General features: G+C 34.8%; 1 protein-coding gene across 12 annotated transcripts; it reads left to right on the forward strand.

The window, feature by feature from the left end:
• Window positions 1–4,836: 4,836 nt before the first annotated feature.
• On the forward strand, window positions 4,837–11,109 carry LOC140882910 (receptor-like protein EIX2). 12 transcript variants are annotated; one of them, XM_073289165.1, is made up of 5 exons: window positions 4,837–9,746; window positions 9,837–9,880; window positions 10,000–10,073; window positions 10,487–10,836; window positions 10,945–11,109. In XM_073289165.1, the coding sequence occupies exon 1, from the start codon at window positions 4,910–4,912 to the stop codon at window positions 7,706–7,708; it is 2,799 nt and encodes a 932-aa protein (XP_073145266.1). In that variant the 5' UTR covers window positions 4,837–4,909; the 3' UTR covers window positions 7,709–9,746; window positions 9,837–9,880; window positions 10,000–10,073; window positions 10,487–10,836; window positions 10,945–11,109. The 12 variants fall into 12 exon arrangements, with proteins under 12 accessions (XP_073145266.1, XP_073145264.1, XP_073145261.1 ...); XM_073289163.1 differs by lacking the exon at window positions 9,837–9,880 and having other exon boundaries at window positions 10,487–10,529; window positions 10,737–10,836; XM_073289160.1 differs by having other exon boundaries at window positions 10,000–10,836.
• The last annotated feature ends 11,447 nt before the right edge of the window (window positions 11,110–22,556 follow it).

A 22,556-nucleotide genomic window follows, 5' to 3' on the forward strand; every position in this document is an offset into this window, starting at 1 on the left:
CAGGAGGGTCACATGAAGAGGGATTTTCCGATGCTGGTTGGAGCAGCGAGTGGTTCCGGAGGTTCTCAGGCATCTGTTCAGCCACCTCAGTACCAGCAGCCACCTTTCCAGCAGCAGTTTTCGCAGCAGCGCCAGCAGCTGCAGCAGTCTCAGAGACAACCTACTCAGACTCCTTCTCGGGGTCATTCTTCTTTGAGGCCACGTGCACAGGGTCAGGTCTTTGCGCTTAACCAGGAGCAGGCAGAGGCTGACAGTGATCGGATGATTGCAGGTATCTGTAGTTTATGTAGTTTTCCTGCATATGTTTTAATTGATACCGGTGCATCGCATTCTTTTGTATCAGCACGTTTTGTTGTTATCGTCGGTTGTATTCTGCCGATTGGATTTGTTGTATTTTAATTATCCGCTCTTTACGCTTTAAAGTTTTAATTGCATGCGCTTTTATAGTAACTCTGATTAGTAGTGGATCCGGGTTGGGTCACTACAGAGGCTTTCAATAACGATTTTGCAAAAAATTTCGAGTTGATCTAAGGTGGATACAAACCGTATCATGAGAACAATATTCAATTATCTCCGGGACAACACTGCCTTCAATCCTCCATGGGTATTTCCCGTTCGCTGCAGGACTCATCACCTACCGTACCTTCCACGAAATAACCCAAAACAAAAATCCCGGCTACAAAATCCTAGCGAAAGGCTACCTCTCGTTTGCCGCCAAGCCCGTGACTTGCTTACTCATGAATTTATCTGGAATCCCCGCAACTTATCAATTGGCCATCTTCATTGTTGCTTATGGTGAAGGGACATGGTTCGAGCCATTGTCTTTGCCTCGTGCATTCACATAAACTTTTGATTTATAACTCACCCCCTGCGTGTCAAGGCCGAACACACACCAGAAACCACGATGAAACAACCGGAAAACATAAAGGAAGACAACAACGATTTCCTCATGGGTTGTACCATTCGCTTAGGCTTCGTTGCTTGTCGGCGTTTCATCCCATGAAACTTAGTTTTCAGTTTTTTTATTTGTACTACAAGTAAGACTTTGGGAATCTTCTGCACTTTTCCTTAGATATTCTGGAAAACGCTGCTCCATGGACAACTCAACTCCAAGGCCAAAATTATTCTGAAGAGCATCACCTCGTGCAGTCACGATGCCTATCAAATTTATGAACTAGGTTTTAGTAATAAATTATTCTTTCAAAAAGGAACAAGGTACACATGATCTCTCCTTGATTGATTATACAAATACATGCATAAAGTTTGAGAAAAATTCCCAATTTCTATGCAGACCATCGCTCATGAAGTTTTGATTATCATATATCCATAGCTTCCTTTTGATTATCATATATTCATAGCTTCGTGAGTTGCAAAAAAGTGCACTTGTCTTCGACCAATTGAGGTTTTGTCAGCAAAAGCCACTACATACTCACACTCAATATTTTTATTTATTACTTTATCATTTGGTTCGGCTACTTTGTTTTATTTGACCTTCTAAACATTGATTGACCACCACCTCTATGTTTATTAGTGCTTTTATGTGCTATAATAATAAATCTACACGAGCAGTTCACTAAAAGTTTTGCTATTACATGTTTTTTTCCATGTGTATTGGGAAGAGCCGATGAAGCTCAATATTCATCTTGTCTTCATGGATCTAGATCATACTTGCATGGTGAATTTTTTTCGGGTTGCCTAGAACAAATATCATTTACTCGACATATGTTCTCAATATAATTCCAACAGAAAAAGCTATTTTTCCCTTATTGCATGCTGGGAATGAGATGGGCCTGTTGAAACTTTTATTTTTGTCATGTAAACTCTTGCTTACTAGTTAGACCTTATTAAAACACGTAATCACTTCCTTCGTGTACTAACGTTCACAATGCTACAAAGACCTAGATTTTTATTTTCAGGTTATTCTATGACAAAATTTTAGTTTACACAATTTTTACTAACTAGTTATATTCCATGGAGAGATTGAAAGTATCAGAGAAAGAAATATATATTTTCTTGCCCAAACTAATTATATTTTTTTTTCGGTTACACAAGTTACTCAGCATATTATGTTTTGCAGCAAGATGGCGACGAATTGGAGCATATTACCTTCAAGGGGTTTGCTCTTTCCATTGGTCATCTTGAGTATTATTCTTTTATGTGTGACTGCTGATGCCATCTCACATACTTGTGTTACTCATATTCTAATTTGTTTCTTCAATTTACGATTCAATTGGTTGTTTTTTCCATTATGGGCAACGTTGATCACTACACGCATGTCTTGGGCTTTTCGGCTTCTTCAATGAACCTTGCCTGAAATTAACTCATGTCGCTTACTATCGGACATCGAAGCCTACTCAGCAACTCGAAAAATACAGATAAGTCTTCTATTATTTTTATTTTTAGCAAATTATTCTTGTTGGACATATTTTGAGATATCTCATAGTGAATTTTTTTTATGTGAAACCATACATTTAATTAACCCAATAATGTATTGGACTTCTATTGTCTTGTGTCATTTTGGGTATTTTTATAGATATCGGGCGTGCAATCTTGCAGTAAGGCCCTATTCTACGACATCGGGCGTGCAATCTTGCAATAATGCCCTGTTTTACATCCATGTGTATGCAATCTCATAGTAAAGCCCAATTATATCAAATTGGACATGCAATCTCGCTGTAAGACCCAATCTATGGTTCAACATTTCAAAAGTCCACATCAGTGGTATTCAAAGCCCGGGGAGGTCCGACATCAAAAGCCCACATCAGTGATATTCAAAGTCCGGGCAGGTCCGGCATCAAAAGCCCACATCAGTGGCCCACATCAGTGGTATTCAAAGTTCGGGCAGGTCCGGCATCAAAAGCCCACATCAGTGGTATTCAAAGCCCGGGCAGGTCCGGCATCAAAAGCCCACATCAGTGGTATACAAATCCCGGGCATGTCCGGCATCAAAAGCCCACATCAGTGGTATTCAAAGCTCAGGCATGTCCGGCACTCAAAGCCCACGTCAGTGGCCCACATCAATGGTATTCAAAGCCCGGGCAGGTCTGGCATCAAAAGTCCACAATAGTGGCATCCAAAGCCCACATCAGTGGCATCAAAAGCCCACATTAGTGGCATCAAAAAGTCCACATCAGTGGCGTCATAAATCCACGTCAATGGTATTCTCCAAAGCCCGACCAAGCTCGGCATCATGTAATCCCACGCAACTCATGGTTATCTTAAAAGCCCGATCCGCTCGGCAACATCAATTGTTATCTACAACTCTTTATTTGAGCTTGGTTTCATCAGGTTGTCGTCTATTGCTCTTTATTCGAGCTCGGTTCTAATCAGACCTTCATCTAGACCGTTCGTTGAAAACACATTACGCGGATTCAAATCTGGGCCGTCCAAAGGAGGCAGAGGTAGTTCGGGGTCCGGTCTACATTCTTGGTCTAAACTCATTCTTCTTTTGGACCAGTTAGGGAGGTACTATTGTTATCCCGAGAAAATATTTCAACCCGAGCCCGTTTATAATGGGTCTACCCGATATGGCCCAACATGTCAAGTTCCAGCCCAGTTTGGGCTATGTTGGACTTTGATCAAGGCTGGTCATTATGGGCCGACTTTGTTTGTTTTTAATGGGCCTCAAGTATTCTTTTCAAGTTCAAGTAGGACTCTGATATATATGAGATAAGCCTGGATCTTTTCAAATATTCACGAGATAGAGATAAGCTTACAAAGGGACCAATGGATGAAGAGTCCTAGTCCAGGACATGTTATAATTCGACTAGGTAACTTACTATTTTTTCCTATAAATACGTGTATTGTTATGATTGTGTTCATTCATTACTCACTATTCATTATTCATCATCATTCACTCTCACTTTTACATTCACGTAATCATATCTCTCTTGTTTTCGCATTCATTATATCCTCTGCTTTCAAGGCATTGACTTAGGCATCGGAGGAAAACACTTTCGGCGCCCCTTGACCTAGCTGTTGCTTGTGCAGAATCCAGTGATGCCCGACCCGACCTCCTTCATAAAGGAGTTGGATGATCCATTCTACCAGACCGAATCCGAGATAAAATTTTGACATCATCAATTGACGCCGTCTGTGGGAACGAAATCTATTCCCATGTTCTCTACGGTTGAAAAAACAAAGGAGGCTTTCAATAACGATTTTGCAACAAATTTCGAGTTGATCTACGGTGGAGACAAACCGTATCATGAGAACAATATTCAATCATCTCCTGGAAAACACTGCCTTCAATCCTCCATGGGTATTTCCCGTCCGCCACAGGACTCATCACCTACCGTAGCTTCCACGAAATAACCCAAAACAAAAATCCCGGCTACAAAATCCTAGCGAAAGGCTACCTCTCGTTTGCCGCCAAGCCCGTGTCTTGCTTACTCATGAATTTATCTGGAATCCCTGCTACTTATCAATTGGCCACCTTCATTGTTGCTTACGGTGAAGGAACATGGTTCGAGCCATTGTCTTTGCCTCATGCGTTCACATAAAGTTTTGATTTATAACTCACCCCCTGTGTTATCTATTTTCACTTCTTTATAATTTTGTTTATATATCATTTTATACTTCAAGTATTAAATGTTTTAACAAGGTATTTGATTTTTTTAGTTTATGTTATATTCAGATATCTAAATTATATATAGAATCTTTAAGTCAATAATTTTTTTAAATTAAATATTTATTATTGTCATATATAACATAATATATAAAATTTAAAAAGCATGAACGGTGGGGCCTAAGCAATTTCGAGCCATAGCATCTAGCACTAGGGTATTATGGTTGTACTTGCATGAACTAAAAGTCAACTACAACTTGGAAATTTGCTTTCAAGAGCCATTATATAATTCTTAACCTACATTGGTATCGATCACATTTACAATAATCTTTGGCCTGAAAAATGAATTTTTCCACAAAAAAATTACTCTTTACTTGTTTGCATATGCTACTTGTGATTTTATCCGCCTTTCCTGTGATTGGAACCACTCGAGTGCGATGCTTGGAGAAGGAGAGGTTCGCGCTACTCAAGATCAAAGCTAACTTGATAAGTAACGGCGGATCGATGTCCAAATGGGGAACCAAGGAAGTTAAAAAAGACTGCTGCACATGGGATGGTGTCCAGTGTGATAACAAGACTAATCACGTAGTAGATTTGAGAATTTATGATTATTATGCAAGCGGTAAGATCAGCCCTTTTTTGCTTGATTTAGTAAAACTCAATCGTTTTGAAGTCAGAGGAGCTAATTTTAATGGCGGCCCGATTCCTGAATTCATGGGTTCTCTTGGTAAACTACAGTACCTCATTATAGCTGGTTCTAATATAGGTGGTTTGATCCCTCATCATCTGGGGAATCTATCCATGCTGCGGTTTCTTGATATTAGTGGCAATTTTTTGAATATCACAAACCTCGATTGGCTTTCTAGTTTGCACTCGTTGGAGTATCTTGATCTTAGCAGCAACGATCTCAGCAGGGCTATCAAATGGCTGCAGGTAATCATTAATCTTCCCAGCCTAAATCATTTAGGCTTGCAGTCATGTAGCCTATCATCAGCAACTCTTCCTCCCTCGCTTTCTTTGATCATCAATACTTCTACTTCTCTTTCTTTCATTGATCTTTCTTGGAATTCTATAAGCACCACTCCAATATTAGCCCGGTTTCTTAATGTCAGCCGCAGCTTTACTCATGTTGATTTCTTGGGAAATAATATGACGGGGAAGATCCCGGATTCTCTAGGTAATCTGACGTTCTTATCAACTCTCAATCTCGCAGAAAACAGACTCGAAGGTGATGTTCCTACTGTCTTGTGGAATTCCACCATGTTAGAATATGTTGATCTGAGTGAAAATCTATTGCATGGTTCATTACCTGATGTGTTAAAACTTGGCAATCTCCGACGTTTAGATCTAGAGGGAAACGGATTTGTTGGCATCGTGTCTGATCTGAGATGGTGTAAATCCTTGAGATATGTGAATTTGAATGGCAACATGTTTAGTGGAAGTTTGAGTAGAAGCATAGGATCTCTTTCCCAGCTTGAGCATTTGGATCTTAGTTCAAACAAGTTAGAAGGGATAATCGATGAGGTCCATTTGTTCAACCTTTCTCAATTGCAAACCTTAGACTTGTCTTTTAACTCTAATTTAAGTGTAAAGATCCACTCACACTGGAATTTTTCATTTAAACTTGAACATATAGGTTTGGCATATTGCAATTTGGGACCGAAATTCCCATATTGGATTCTAAAATCCCACTCGGAAGATGCATTTGTTGACATTTCCAATGCCCGAATTTCTGATACCATTCAGACAAGTTTATGGAACAGTTCCACTTGTTTTCGGTTCTTGAAAATGCCTTACAACCAGATTTCTGGAATTCCTCCTGACTTTTCGTGTCTCAGCTTTCAATATCTTGACCTGAGCTCTAACGAGTTTAATGGTTCGCTGCCTCTTTTAGGCCAATACTTAGAATTTGTGAATCTAGCAGGGAATAAATTCTCCGGGACTTTAGCCAACACTTGTAATGCAAGTAGCCTGAAAGTTCTCGACCTTTCAGACAACCAACTAACAGGGGACCTTCCTCATTGTTTGGTGTATTTGACAAGCTTGCAGTATCTGAATTTTGCAAACAACTTTTTGTCTGGGGAAATTCCAAAATCACTTTGCCACCTAAATTTCATTTCTTCTTTACATCTAAGAAACAACGAATTTGGAGGAGAATTTCCTAAAGCCTTGAGAGAGTGCAATGCTTTGCTTGTGTTGGATCTTGGGGAAAACAATTTCTCCGGCGATATACCAGTATGGATAGGAAGTAGTTTACCATATTTGGTTGTTTTGAGTTTAAAATCCAATGGGTTTTATGGTAGCTTGCCTTCAACCTTGTGTCATCTACAAAGTCTTCAACTTTTGGACCTTTCTATGAATAACTTCTCCGGAACAATACCAAAATGCATAGGAAATCTCACTTCCATGACTTCGAATCAAGAACAATCCGGCCTTATTTCATATGCTTCCCCAATTCTAGGCCATGTGTTCACCTTCTACGATCGAATACAAATAATATGGAAAGACGAGGAGGTTGAGTATATTAAAAATCTTGTACTTTTGAAAGCAATTGATCTTTCAAACAACAGGTTCGTTGGACGAATACCTCCTGAAATTACAAGTCTAGACAGCCTTTTCGCATTAAATATTTCAAGAAACAATCTGGTCGGATCGATTCCCAGCAATATTGACCAATTAGAGTTGTTAAACTCTCTTGATTTGTCACGAAACAACCTTTTGGGTTGTATTCCCGATTCCCTTTCACAACTGAGTCATCTCGGTGTCCTCAACTTGTCGTTCAACAACTTCACCGGTAGAATTCCATGGAACACTCACATGCAAACTTTCAACTCATTTTCGTTCGTGGGAAATCCCGGATTGTGTGGTCCTCCGCTATCAAACTCTTGTCCAGAAGATCATAAAAAGTCCAACTCTACTGGCATGAATGTACTTGACAATCATGACGAGCTTGTAAGCACAGGGTTTTACATTAGTTTGATGCTGGGATTCATTTTTGGCTTTTGGGGAGTCCTTGGGACTTTAATCCTGAATAGATCTTGCAGGTATATATGGTTTAGGATGCTGATCGATGTTAATAACTGGTTGTGTGTAAAGATAGCGGTAAACTGGAACCGCATGCGAAGATATTTCGACACATAGATACTTGTATAAGATCAGTTGTATTATACATGTATTTTCATTTTTAGAATTAAATAATAAATAATAAAGATGACTCTTATCCAAGGCTCTTAAGAAAATGCAAAACCTGAAGAAATGTTGAGATCAAGTTTCACAAGTTTAATTAGGGGTGTTTATCGGTCGGTTTGGTCCGATTTTCGGTTTTTTATTTCGGTTTTTCCGGTTTTCGGTTTTAGAAATATATAATCCGATATCCGAACGAACCGTTTTCCTTCGGTTCGGTTCGGTTTTTTACTAAATCGGTTCGGTTATTTCGGTCGGTTATTTCGGTTTTGATATAATTATTTTAATTAATATTATAAATATATTTTAAAATATAATATGTTATCTTTTAAATGATTTTTTTGTAAAATATTTAAATTCAAAGTTTAAATGACTTAAATAAACAACAATCAACTAAAAATTATTAAAAATGATTCTTTATTCACTAGGTATCATATCAAAAAATATATAATATAAAAAATTATATAAATAAAATTATTTATTTAATAAAATTTCGGTTTTTTCGGTCGGTTCGGTTTTGAGATATATAATCCGAAATCGAACCAAATAAATTTCGATTTTAACATTTATATCCGAATTTCAAATTTCGGTTTTCGGTTCGGTTCGGTGTTTGGTTTTTCCGATTTGGATTTCCGGTTTTTTCGGTTTTATCCGAAGTTTGAACACCCCTAAGTTTAATCAACCTGAAAAAAAATATTTTAAATTTTTATTAAAATTTTAATTATCTCTTACCAAATATATAAGCTAAATAATATGTTGGATATAATGACACTTTCTTACTGACATTTATTTAACAGTGTCATTGATATATACATATCATGACATTAATTAAAAATCAAAATTTTAATAAAATAAAAGACTAATTAGATATATTATCATGACATTTTTAATTAATGTCACAAAAAAGTCTTACCTTTTTCCGCTCCATTTTCAATTTTAATAGTAAAGGTTGTAATCGAGATTAGGTAGAACTTTTACCAAGCACTGCTCATTTTCCAGCCGTGACCTGAGACGTTCATCCATGAAACCATTGGTCTCCGCCACACAACCTCTTTCTTTGGTACCTGCTCAATTCTATTTTGGTTTTAAGGAAGTCTTATAGTCGATTCCAGTCTCTTTTCATAAATTTAGAAGGCTGCTCGAGTGAGGATTTTTATCCATTCGAATTTAATTTGACTTCTTTGCATTTATCTCACTGTTATTGATTATTAAATTTTGATCTTTTTTCCTGTTTGTTTTTAACTTTTGTATATTTTTTGTGCAGACGCTTGATGTAAAACACACATTCTCTTCATTTATATGGTTATGTAGTCCCATAACAGGCCTTCTAGTATGTATTAACCAAATTTTTTTTAAAAATTTGAGTTCTTGTTTTAGACCTATATTTTGTTGCTTAAGAAGTTTAGACATTTCAACTTCCAAGGTTTACGAAAGTTTGAATAACTCTAGGGCATCATTTTTTTTACATTTTGGATTTTGGTTTCATATATTTTTTTCATGCTTTTGTTTATGGTACATAGTGTTGGAAATGTTTTCTAGCTAGATTTTGTAGATTCTTTGTCATATATTTGTAAAAGAGTTTCACAGTATTTTGTGGTTGAATGTTGATCTTCATTTGGATAATAATTGTAGAATATCTCAAGCAATATCATGTGCAAAATTCTTGCCTATCTTCATATTAAGTCGTGTAGCAAGGGATTATTTGGAGATCTAATTCAACATTTTCATGGTGTGATAACATTTAAGTCAGATCAAAGTAGGAGTTAAGGCTCTAAAACTAAGAAACTGGGGAACAAGATGTCAAACCTGATGATGATTGAATAAAATATTGATTTAAAGGCTTTAGCTGTATCTGTTGCCATCAATTGTTGAGATGATGTATTTGTTCTGTTTTTCAGGTACAACCTTGTGCTGGTGTATGGAGGAATAAATTCTCTTCAAATATGGTAGAAGAAGACACTATATTTTGATAGGGGCTCTCATGATCTCAGTTGCGGTAAGTGTATAGCATATGTTGATTCCTATGTTCTCTTTTTTGTGGTCTAGATCGATTTGTCATAGCAGCTAAGCTACTCTTATAATATAGGTGATAATATCGGATTTTCTGTAGACATTGGTCATGTTTTTTAGGTAAATCAAAATAGCATTGTTGGTTTTTTCAACTTCTTAATTATTTAATTTTTCATTTTATCTTCTAGTCTAATGTGAAATGTGCTTAACCCAACTCGTGCAAATGAACACATTTAAAGGTACTCGTACATGAGCTGCTCCAATGTTCATAATTGGGTTTTCGATGCTGGTCCTTTTGAACAATAATATGAAGGTGAGTTTCAAAACATCATTGATACTACACATGGTGTCAAAAGCTAAAGAATTTGTTCACACAAAGAACACTTATTTTTTCTCTTCATTTCGTAAATAATTTTTGACTGCATGATTTCTCAAGAACACTTGGTTATCAATAGCTCGGTCCTTTCCCCATTCGAATTTTATTTAAAATTGATATGAATATGTGGTAAGATTTAAAATATTTATGCCCTTGTGTTTAAAATATTTTAGCATACTATTATTACATTGAATAGTATTAATGGGGCAGTATAGTACTAAGCCTTTTGTCTTTGTTTTAATGATGCTAGTTTTTGTATTTTTTTATGCTTCATTTTCACTCTCCTTTTTTTTCTCGATGTGAGTAATGATTTTTATGAATCTTGATTTCTAGATTCATATATCTTGTAGGATTTATATTTGTTAATGCTATAAAGAATGCAACAAATCACTGGTGACATTTCTTGATTACTAGAAACATTCATTTACATTTTTTATGTTACGATATAGAACCCCATATTGCATTGTCTATTGAATTTTTTCACTTTACCATTCCTCATGTTTTCACTCAAGTTTGTGGTTCTTGAAACATACTTCACATCATATAGCCAATTAATTGTCTTTTATATCTTTGTTGTTTATGTTTGATACATGATTCAAGATATTCGCATTTCACCCGTTGTATTGAATTTTTTCAACGACCAGCTAGCTCTTATCAAAGCACTCATGTTTGCACATGTGGGCATACCTATTTAAGAGAGGTGTGTGAATGCTGCATTTTTGTCGTTTGATCTTTTGAAGTAATTATTATTTACTCTATAAATTTGTTCTTTTATTTATTTCTAAATATATATAAATTGTACTTGCAGGTAACAAGTAATGAAGACCCAATTTTGTCTAAAATATGATGTTTCAAGATGTTGCTCAACAAGTTTAGTTGTTTTTTGTACTACAGCGATGTATTTATTCCTCGACTGAAATGTATGAAGTTAACATTTTTGAAATTATATATTACAATCATTTATTTAATTTTGATTTTGATACATTTTATGTTTCTTTATTGTTTTAATTTTATTTTATGTTAAATTATCATATGTATTGAAGATTGTGAAGAAAAATATATGATAATATTGGGGTTATAAACGTTGGATTTAAGAGCATTGGAGACAATTTAAATGTCCTTATAAACTTAATGTAACATGTTTTAGTGTCCTTGTAAATAGATTGAGGAGACATCCATATTTGTCATTAAATATAGCAATAGATTACATTCAACTGTGTCTTTATTAATATAAAAAAGGCACTTGTAAATGACCTTATTAACGGAAAAAGTAGACATTTGTAAGTGTCATTATTACATATTTATCGTGACATTTCTTAATGCCTTCGTAACTCACAATCGAGACATTTACGATGTTGGTATTAGTACTTTATAGTGGCACTACAAAATGTTACAATCTTTTAAACGACACGAGAATAGAGAACATTTTTTTCAAATGTCACCAAAACATAAATGTCACTATATTTTTAATATAAGGACAATTTTAAGTGTCACTATAAGGCTATATTCATTTACAAGTTATCGTGTTAACTGATCCAACAATAGCCAAATTGAAGTACTAAGCTAAATTGAGTTATGGAAGATAAGTAGAAGCGTCAAACTGCCATACAAAGAAAGAAGCGCTAAACTGTCTCGCGTATGACCCTAAATTGAAAGTGAACAAGTTAACTAAACTGTAAGGCCCGAAAATATTAAATTATTAATTATGGAATTTGAGAATTTAATTCCATATTATGGGCTAATATTGATTTAAGAAGTGAAAGAAATTATAGATTTAATTTCCGAGCCGAAAATATTTAATTTGGAATTTTCTGGATTTTGAGAATTAAATTCCGAGAATTCTTAAATTAAAAGAATAAATATTCGATTTGAATATTTATGGAATTTGAGATTAAATTCCATATTTCGGGAATTAAAGAAGATTAATTTTGAAGATACAACCCGATCAGGGACTGATTTGAGAATATCGAAGATTCGAGGACTAAAGAGCAATAGGCCGGGATTATTGATTTAATCCGAATTTATTTAATTTTAATCCAAGTATATTTAATTTGGGAATAGTTAGAGTTTCGATTTAAATTCTAATATTCTTAAATTATTCTGGATTGAAATTGAATTAAAACGAAGGTCGAGGACTGAATTGCAATTAAAGAAGACTTGAGAGACTAAATTGCAAATAGGCAATACATATCTGATTTTACATTAGATTATCAGCATGAAACGTGTTTGTAGCATAGGAAATTCAGAAAAGGAAAGGGAGAAAATCGAACAGAGGCCGAACCCTCTTCATTTTCTTTTGAGTTCTTGTTTTCAAATCCTCGTAACTTTTGATCCGCTCGTTCGATTTCAATTCCAAAAGATGTTCTGGAATCCTTGCGACGAGAACTTCAATTAGATGTAAGTATTATGATATGTTTGATAGATTTAGAAATCAGTTATGATCAGAGATCAGAACTTGATGTTAGTTTTGTGTTCATGCATGTTCATTCATTTCGATATTGAAACCGAATCGACGATTTGATGTTGAATGAACTTGTCATGATTTCCAGCATGTATATAAAGAGTTATAGCAGCTGATTGTGTTTAATATGATGGTGTATGAGTTTATAGTGATGAGATATCACACGTTTATGAAATTAAAGAAGTTAACGTCGAATTCGATATTTTGTCGGTTACCGATATTTAATCGCTACGCCGTCGATTGATGTTTTGAAGCCGTTTTGATAGCCAATGACTGAGATAAGACCTTCTTTGAAATGTTATCGATGATATAGCATCTTTATTTCTCAGTTTCAGATGAGTTTCGAAGGCTAACGACTCACGACTCCGAGTTGTATCGAAGAAGAAGACGTTGAGGTTTGAAGCGATATGATTGATGACATGTTGATGATTTTGAATCGATATTGAAATGATTGAATATAATGAAGATTGATATGAATGTTTGATGCTTTGTTTCAGATTTGAAGCGTTCAAAACAGAAGAAATACGGAGGTATAATGACGACATCACGAGTCAGGGACTTTGAAACTCAAGAACGACTATTCTTGAGTTATCCCGCCAAAATCACATACGTATTTATTGTTTTGATTTGATTTTGTTGTTGTCGATCCATCCCAGGTAGTGGATCTTTGATTTGAGTCGATATGATTATGATACGAGACTATATTGAATTGATTCTATGCCAAGGTTGCGGTTAACCTTATTTTCTAGCCCAGAATGACTACGTTAGATGAATATTCATGTCAAGATCGGATACAAATCTTGATGGCAATGAAGTTGAATGAATCAATTCTCGATCGATCGAAAGAAGCATTATTTACTCTATTTGTTGAGTCGAGTTAAATAGAGTCGATATGATTTATTTAACGCTTTTGATATGTTGCTTATACTGAGATGATTTTTCACCGGAGTTTATCCGGCTGTTGCTTTGTTTTGTATGTGTGCATTGCAACAGATGGGGCAGGAGCTAGTCTGAGAGGACGTTGATAGCTCGGGAGCGAGATTTAGCAAGTGTGGACTCGGGTTTTAAGTTGAAAAACTTGACATGAAACTTATGTTTTAGAAGCTCACTTTTGAGACTTGGTGTAGCTTGTAGTTTCATGTCTTTTGAGCTATTTATTTGATGTAATAAATGCATGATTTGATGTTAGGAACTTGATATATGAATGTATGCATGTTCTTAGATTTTATAACATGTTTTAGACTTGAATTTGAAAGCTTGGAATGGATGGAAAGGATCAAGAATGGATGCTGAAAAACAGGGTGAAATTCTGCCCAGGAAGCGCCCGAGCTGCAGTTTTTAGCAGCCCGAGCGCGAGCCTTCTGTTTTGGAAAAGATCAGGGGCGCCCGGGCGGTAGTTTTTAACCGCCCGAGCCCACCCCCTTTTGAAAAAAAAATAAATAAATAAAATTTTTTTGATCCTTATTCTTTTCTTATTAGATTAATGATGCTTATTCATTAATTGCCCCTTAAGATTTGATATTAGCAACCCGAGGCCCCACAACAGGTGGTATCAGAGCATAAGTTTCTTGGACTGAGGTAGAAGTTGAGCGGGGTAGATTGAGTCACATGCATTTATAGTATTGCATGATTATGCATTACGCGATTTGATGATTTGATGATGTGATGATTTGCATGTGAGCGTGATCTATCTTTGAAATTCAACTACTTGATTTACTTATTTGTAAATTTTTGAATTTCTTACTGATTTTGTTATAAGATTTTTCTCGGGTGATGTAAGCACCCAGAATCGAAGAGAACATTGTTCTTTGGGTGACGTAAGCACCCCGGACTGACAGAATAGTATGGCTAGACGAAACAGATTGGTATGGTCAGATTGAACATAACAGTATTGCTCAGCTGAAAGAAGTATCTCTGATTGAACAGAACAGAATATCAGTGAATGAATAGATGTTATTGCAGGTAGAAGTTGGCCTGAAGTACTTGATCAGTTGTTCAAATACCTGAAAGATACAGATGAATATCGTATCAGATCAACTGTCTACCAACTTCAAGACCTAGCAACCAGCTGATAGATTTTGACGGAGAAAATGATGAAAGAACAGAGGTATATTAATTTGTTGGTAAGTGCTTAGAACATGATTTTTGTTTATAGTTCTTTGCCACAACAGATAGAAATGATGAGAAAGAAAAATATACCATCTCGAAGTTTTATATTTTTAATATTGAAGAATGTTTTATTAGAATTGTCAAGCCTACTATAATTCTTTGAATTGTAAATGATGAAAAAGCTCAAGATTGAGTGAAGTAATTAATGGCTTGAATTTGAAGATTATGTCTGATTAAATGTTGATGACTGAAACATTTTATGAAAGACATAGACAGGACTAAGAGAACTGAAACTGACTGATGAAGTGGAATGAATGAAATTGTAGATATGCCACAGTGTATGAGATAATCACCATTGGCTGCAATTTTCCTTCTACAAGAGATATGAAAGTAGTTCTTTACCTCTAGTAGACCGATACAGATAACATACATTGTAGAGGGAGTTATCTGGACAAGCAGATGTGGTAGATTATATTTGAAGCAAATCAGGTTTTAAGTTGATTTGAATGAAGAACAGTTCCAGAAATATACAGAGTAAGAAAATGAAAATGCACCTGAGAATGAAATTGCAGGTAACAGATTTATTTTGTTTTAACCTGTTTATGTTAAATGGTGTAAGAGATATATGATAGCGGAAAGCTTATTATATGATGATCTCTGTATCAGAAAAAAGAATTTGTGAATTGAACTGAAGAATGAAACTATTGCTTCGATGAACTGAAACTGAACATGATTGTGTTCATATTGAAATATCTGTTTATGCTACATGATAGATGATGATGCACTAATAGAATACAGATGAGCAGAAGAATTGAGGATAAGAAGCTATAAAATTGGATCAACAAGAACATAATGTGCATATGAATATGATAATATGAAATAGAATCTCGAATTAAGATTCAGTGATTTTGGTTTGATATATGATGTTTGATTACAGAAATATTCCGAAATCAGTATATTCGATGCACTAGATATATTCAAGATCTAAATCAGCATTGATAGATATGTCAATGAATAAAGATGACAGATAGATTCCAATAAGAATTCGACTTTAGTTAAGTTGTGAATTGTTATTGTATAGCGACTTGATGAATTGATGAATTGAATGATGCTTTTGAGGTTTATAGAATAGATGATGATATGAAAAATCAATTACAAATGAGTCTTTTCTGATATTAATGAAGTTATTACATCATAAGATCATGATTTTTGAAATTCTTGATATCGATTCTGAGGTTTTTTATTCGATCTCAATTGATTTTGATGGACTCTTATTCTTTGGTAGAGTCTGACTTGTTTTACTCGTATTGAGTTGAGATTCTAGTGAGTTGTTTCCACTTAGCAGATTGTCATTCATACTATTGTTCTTTGGATGATCTTAACTTGAGTGAGTTCCTTTGATTATGAATTTCAAGAATTGTTGATTGTTTGATGTATACATTCAGTATATTTTGATGTTTTGGCTCGTAACTGATAGAATTTCCAATTCTGATTATCGGCAAAATTTTGAGTTGATGATATAATTTGCTGAGAATTGGAAAATAGAACGAAGAGACAAGATGAATATTTGATTGATTAATCTTTGATTTATGTGCTTGAGTGTCGAGATAGATACTTACACAAGCAGAATTACTGTAATTCAAGCTCAGTTAGAATTGATTGGGAAAGATTAAAGCATATGGAGATGAAATCACGTGATTAGAATTCGATTGAGAAATAGGAATGAGGAATAAGATAGATATTTGATGAATTGATTTCAGATTTATGTGTATTCTGGTTTGAATATTCTGATGAATATATAACCAATCAGAATGATTTTCAATTGGAAATGCATCAGAATTGATACGAAGATGAAAGAAACACAGAAAGTAAACTGAAGCGATGAGAATTCAGTAAAGAATGTCATATTGAGATATGAATTAAAGTCTCAGACCAGAATGGATGAATTTTATTATACTTGATTATCTGATTGTGCTTGATATTTTCGAAAAGAGATATCAGAATTTGAAGAATTGCACAACAATGAATTCAATATTCGTTCACTAATTGTTTTATCAGAAGATAAAGCAAATAGATGTAACAGAATCAGTACGTTTTCGAAGTTAAACGTATAGAGAGTTTCTGATGAAGTTGGAAAATTGCTGATTAGATGAGTTCAGTGATAGTTTAGAAACTCCAGAAATTGAAACGAGATTATGATTTGAAAGAATAATTTTGTGAAACTACCATGATGAAGCAGTATATATATGAGGTAAACAGGTGGTAGTTATGATTAAATTGACTGAAGTTACTGACTAAGGTGATTTGTATGTACGAATGAATCACTGATCCGTGATCAGAACGGTGTGAGATGTCACAGTAAGCCAAGAATTATTGTTTCAATTGAGACATTAGGTTTACTAGTGAATTGTAATGCAGACAATCAGAAGGCTCTGAGTACTTTTTGGATGTAAAAGTACGAGATGTTATTCTTGAATTAAAGAATAGTCAGAGCAGATGAATCGAATTTTTGAGACTGAACTTTATCTGACATGATACCGATTATCAACAATTCTGAATAATTTGAAGTCTGTGGATACAGCAGATTATAATTTGAGTAATGAATAGTTCGAATAGACTAATCAGATTTTGCAGAATATACTGTATGAGATGTGAATAACAGCTATCTATTCAGAGTTGTGAAGAAGATAGAGATATGATGAAATTACAGGAATGATTAAAATCTATAGTCAGGATTAAGACTTTAGATTTATTCGACAGAATGTGGTATCGATTGATTGATTGATGTTCTGAGAGTTAGTTGATATGATTGCATTATCCTATTTTTCGATTGATGGATTATCTGAGTTGATTTTCCAGATATTGAGAATATTCTCAGAACGTTAATACTTGATTCGGTATTAATTGAATTGATGCATTGCCACTAGATGAATTTAATTCCTGTAACAGCTATCGAATTTATCTTGAGAAAATGTTATGATAATCTGATGAAAAGAAATCAAATTTCTTTGTGTTGAAATGATACTACCGAAGTATACGACGTTAGATCAGACATGAGTTGTCGATATCAGATCAGATTTGATTTGAGACATATAAAGATTTTGAAGATGAATCTGTACAAAATGAAAACAGAGACGAAGTAACAGAAGTAGTAATTGAATGATAGATACAAATTTTGAAGCTGAAACTGATTAGTTAAGCGGAAAAGTTATTCTTGAAACATCATTCCATTCAGAATAGAAAAGAGCAGAGTTTAATTTACAGATTCAAAATATGAAGTTGAATACTGATCTTGAAACGATGAACTGAATGACAGTGTAGACTTGATATCTTTTCTATGCATAGCATAGAATGATAAAGAGAATGAAACAAGTCGTCACTGAAGATGAATTTCATTGACTGAGATGTCGGACCGATCTGATGATGGGATTGACTGATTTATTCTTTTCAGTTTGATATGATGGATCCGAGTCATTTCACATATTTAAGATAAGGAAATGTCAGTTCTATTATTTCCTATGTACTGTCACTAGATGAGATAGCTATCGAAAAGATTCTGAGTTAAGTCGATTAGTCGACAGATCCTTGATTGAGGAAAAAAACAACTTAGAACGAATTCTTTTCAATGACTTGAAGTATAACTGAATAATAAAAACAGATTTGAAGAAATAATCTGATATGAGATGAAGAGATGAGATACAAAGATCAGATTTATATGATTGAAGTGAGAATAACTTCAGATAATCATTCAGCCTATCAGATCGAATAGTTCGATTGAATACGATTTCGAGGACGAAATCATTCCTTAGAGGGGAGGAATTGTAAGGCCCGAAAATATTAAATTATTAATTATGGGATTTGAGAATTTAATTCCATATTATGGGCTAATATTGATTTAAGAAGTGAAAGAAATTATAGATTTAATTTCCGAGCCGAAAATATTTAATTTGGAATTTTCTGGATTTTGAGAATTAAATTCCGAGAATTCTTAAATTAAAAGAATAAATATTCGATTTGAATATTTATGGAATTTGAGATTAAATTACATATTTCGGGAATTAAAGAAGATTAATTTTGAAGATACAACCCGATCAGGGACTGATTTGAGAATATCGAAGATTCGAGGACTAAAGAGCAATAGGCCGGGATTATTGATTTAATCCGAATTTATTTAATTTTTATCCGAGTATATTTAATTTTGGAATATTTAGAGTTTCGATTTAAATTCTAATATTCTTAAATTATTTTGGATTGAAATTGAATTAAAACGAAGGTCGAGGACTGAATTGCAATTAAAGAAGACTTGAGGGACTAAATTGCAAATAGGCAATACATATCTGATTTTACATTAGATTATCAGCATGAAACGTGTTTTTAGCATAGGAAATTCAGAAAAGGAAAGGGAGAAAATCGAACAGAGGCCGAACCCTATTCATTTTCTCTTGAGTTCTTGTTTTCAAATCCTCGTAACTTTTGATCCGCTCGTCCGATTTCAATTCCAAAAGATGTTATGGAATCCTTGCGACAAGAACTTCAATTTTATGTAAGTATTATGTTCTGTTTGATAGATTCGAAATCAGTTATGAGCAGAGATCAGAACTTGATGTTAGTTTTGTGTTCATGCATGTTCATTCATTCCGATATTGAAACCGAATCGACGATTTGATGTTGAAAGAACTTGTCATGATTTCCAGCATGTATATAAAGAGTTATAGAAGCTGATTGTGTTTAATATGATGGTGTATGAGGTTATAGTGATGAGATATCACACGTTTATGAAATTAAAGAAGTTAGCGTCGAATTCGATATTTCGTCGGTTACCGATATTTAATTGCTACGCCGTCGATTTATGTTTTGAAGCCGTTTTGATAGCCAATGACTGAGATAAGACCTTCTTTGAAATGTTATCGATGATATAGCATCTTTATTTCTCAGTTTTAGATGAGTTTCGAAGGCTAACGACTCACGACTCCGAGTTGTATCGAAGAAGAAGACGTTGAGGTTTGAAGCGATATGATTGATGACATATTGATGATTTTGAATCGATATTGAAATGATTGAATAGAATGGAGATTGATATGAATGTTTGATGCTTTGTTTCAGATTTGAAGCGTTCAAAACAGAAGAAATACGAAGGTATAATGACGATATCACGAGTCAGGGACTTTGAAACTCAAGAACGACTATTCTTGAGTTATCCCGCCAAAATAACATACGTATTTATTGTTTTGATTTGATTTTGTTGTTGTCGATCCATCCCAGGTAGTGGATCTTTGATTTGAGTCGATATGATTATGATACGAGACTATATTGAATTGATTCTATGCCAAGGTTGCGGTTAACCTTATTTTCTAGCCCAGAATGGCTACGTTAGATGAATATTCATGTCAAGATCGGATACGAATCTTGATGGCAATGAAGTTGAATGAATCAATTCTCGATCGATCGAAAGAAGCGTTATTTACTCTATTTGTTGAGTCGAGTTAAATAGAGTCGATATGATTTATTTAACGCTTTTGATATGTTGCTTATACTGAGATGATTTCTCACCGAAGTTTATCCGGCTGTTGCTTTGTTTTGTATGTGTGCATTGCAACAGATGGGGCAGGAGCTAGTCTGAGAGGATGTTGATAGCTCGGGAGCGAGATTTAGCAAGTGTGGACTCGGGTTTTAAGTTGAAAAACTTGACATGAAACTTATGTTTTAGAAGCTCACTTTTGAGACTTGGTGTAGCTTGTAGTTTCATGTCTTTTGAGCTATTTATTTGATGTAATAAATGCATGATTTGATGTTAGGAACTTGATATATGAATGTATGCATGTTCTTAGATTTTATAACATGTTTTAGACTTGAATTTGAAAGCTTGGAATGGATGGAAAGAATCAAGAATGGCTGCTGAAAAACAGGGTGAAATTCTGCCCAGGAAGCGCTTGAGCTGCAGTTTTTAGCAGCCCGAGCGCAAGCCTTCTGTTTTGGAAAAGATCAGGGGCGCCCGGGCAGTAGTTTTTAACCGCCCGAGCCCACCCCCTTTTGAAAAAAAAAAAAAAATTTGTTTGATCCTTATTCTTTCCTTATTAGATTAATGATGCTTATTCATTAATTGCCCCTTAAGATTTGAGATTAGCAACCCGAGGCCCCACATAAATCGAAGACGCTGAACTGACCCGCTATCACTTTACCCATGCTAAACTGATCCATCATCAGTCTACCTTTGTACCTCTTTTGGATATAATTTCTCGTACTCTGACACATTCTGTAGAAGTTAGTGCCGCGATGCAAAGGGAAATGTCGGCTTCAGAATTTGTTCTTGAAAATGACAAATGCAACGAGAATAATTTAAATTCTATCTGAAGATCCTTATTTGAATTTATGATCGTTAACATCCAAAGAGTATAAATAGAGATCTCGATCGATTGAAAAACAACTTTTTCTCACCTTTCTCACCACGTGAATAGTCAAATTCTCAAAGTTTAAAAATCGATCAAAGAACTCAAAGCACAAACGCTTAATTTCCATTCTGATCATCTCAGGATCAATTTTGTGCTAAGTCAATTGAGTTGTAGACATCATAATTTGATCAGTCTAAGACTGAAACTGAGTTGTAACTAGGAGTTCTTGTTTAGGCAGTGTTTAAGTCCTAAATCGGATCAGGGTTTTGCAAATTGTTTGTAAAATTCAAATTTTTTTAGTGATATTCTTCCGAAGAGAAATAAGGGATGACTTAGGAGTGATTGAAATCTCCGAACATCCATAAACATTTCCTTGTGTCTTTTTTCAGTTTACCTACCACTCACTATCTTGCATAAACTATTTTTTTAAGTGTTCGAATCTGTAATTGGACATATTTTTGCACATATTTTGTTTGTCAAATTACATTAGACACCAAAATAAACACTGAATTCAATCACTAAACCGATTGAACTCAATCCCTTTTCATTGAAATATTTTTGAGTGTATTCACCCCCCTCTTAATTGTCAAAAGTCTTCAATGTCGGAGTCATCACTCTATTCTAACTTTAATTATCATCCGGGTTGTGCTCCTCTTGGCATCACTCATCTTTCCTATGCGGACGACTTACTCTTATTTGCCCGAGGGGACTTTATGAGTGTCGAAGTGTTATATGGGTGTTTGGCATGCTTTAGTGTGATGTCGGGAGTGAAGATCAATCTTTTGAAGTCGAATGTTTTTATGGTGGGTATTCCGAGTTTGGAGAAAGAAAATATACTGAATTTGTTGGGGTTTAATGAGGGGCAACTACCGTTCCGCTATCTTGGGATACTGATCTATTCCTTGAGACCAAGGACATCTGATTATAGTTTGCTTGTGGATGCAATTGGGGAACGAGTGTCGACTTGGCCGAAAAAATCCCTTTCTTATGACGGGAAAATTGAATTAATTAGATTTGTTCTTCAAGGAGTTGAATGCTTTTGGATGTCTATATTGCCTCTTTCGACAAATATCATTGATGATATTTATGCTATTTGTTGAAAATTCCTTTGGAACACTAACAGGCCTCCGATTGCTTAGAAGGAAGTGTGTAAACCTATTGAGGATGGTGGTTTGGGATTGAAAAACCTTTCGTCTTGGAATCGTGATCTTCTTGCTAAAAAAACATTGGAAGATTCATAGACGAAAGGAATCATTTTGGATTAAATGGATACATCATAAATACCGAAGATTCGATGACTTGTGGAGTTGGAGGGGGAATAAAGAGGCGTCTACTCTGATCAAGAACTTGTTGATGCTTAGGGATGACATGGTGAATCATATGGGTTCGGTGTTACAAGCTAGCAGAGGCTTGGAGAGGTGGTTTGAAGGTAATGGCAGATTAAGAAAGGCTTATGATTTT

Source organism: Henckelia pumila, chromosome 2, assembly GCF_033568475.1.
Source record: "Henckelia pumila isolate YLH828 chromosome 2, ASM3356847v2, whole genome shotgun sequence".
Lineage (NCBI taxonomy): Eukaryota > Viridiplantae > Streptophyta > Magnoliopsida > Lamiales > Gesneriaceae > Henckelia > Henckelia pumila.

What these genes read in the sequence shown, in the direction of transcription:
- LOC140882910 (XM_073289160.1), top strand. Translation starts at nt 4,910, where the DNA reads ATGAATTTTTCCACAAAAAAATTACTCTTTACTTGTTTGCATATGCTA.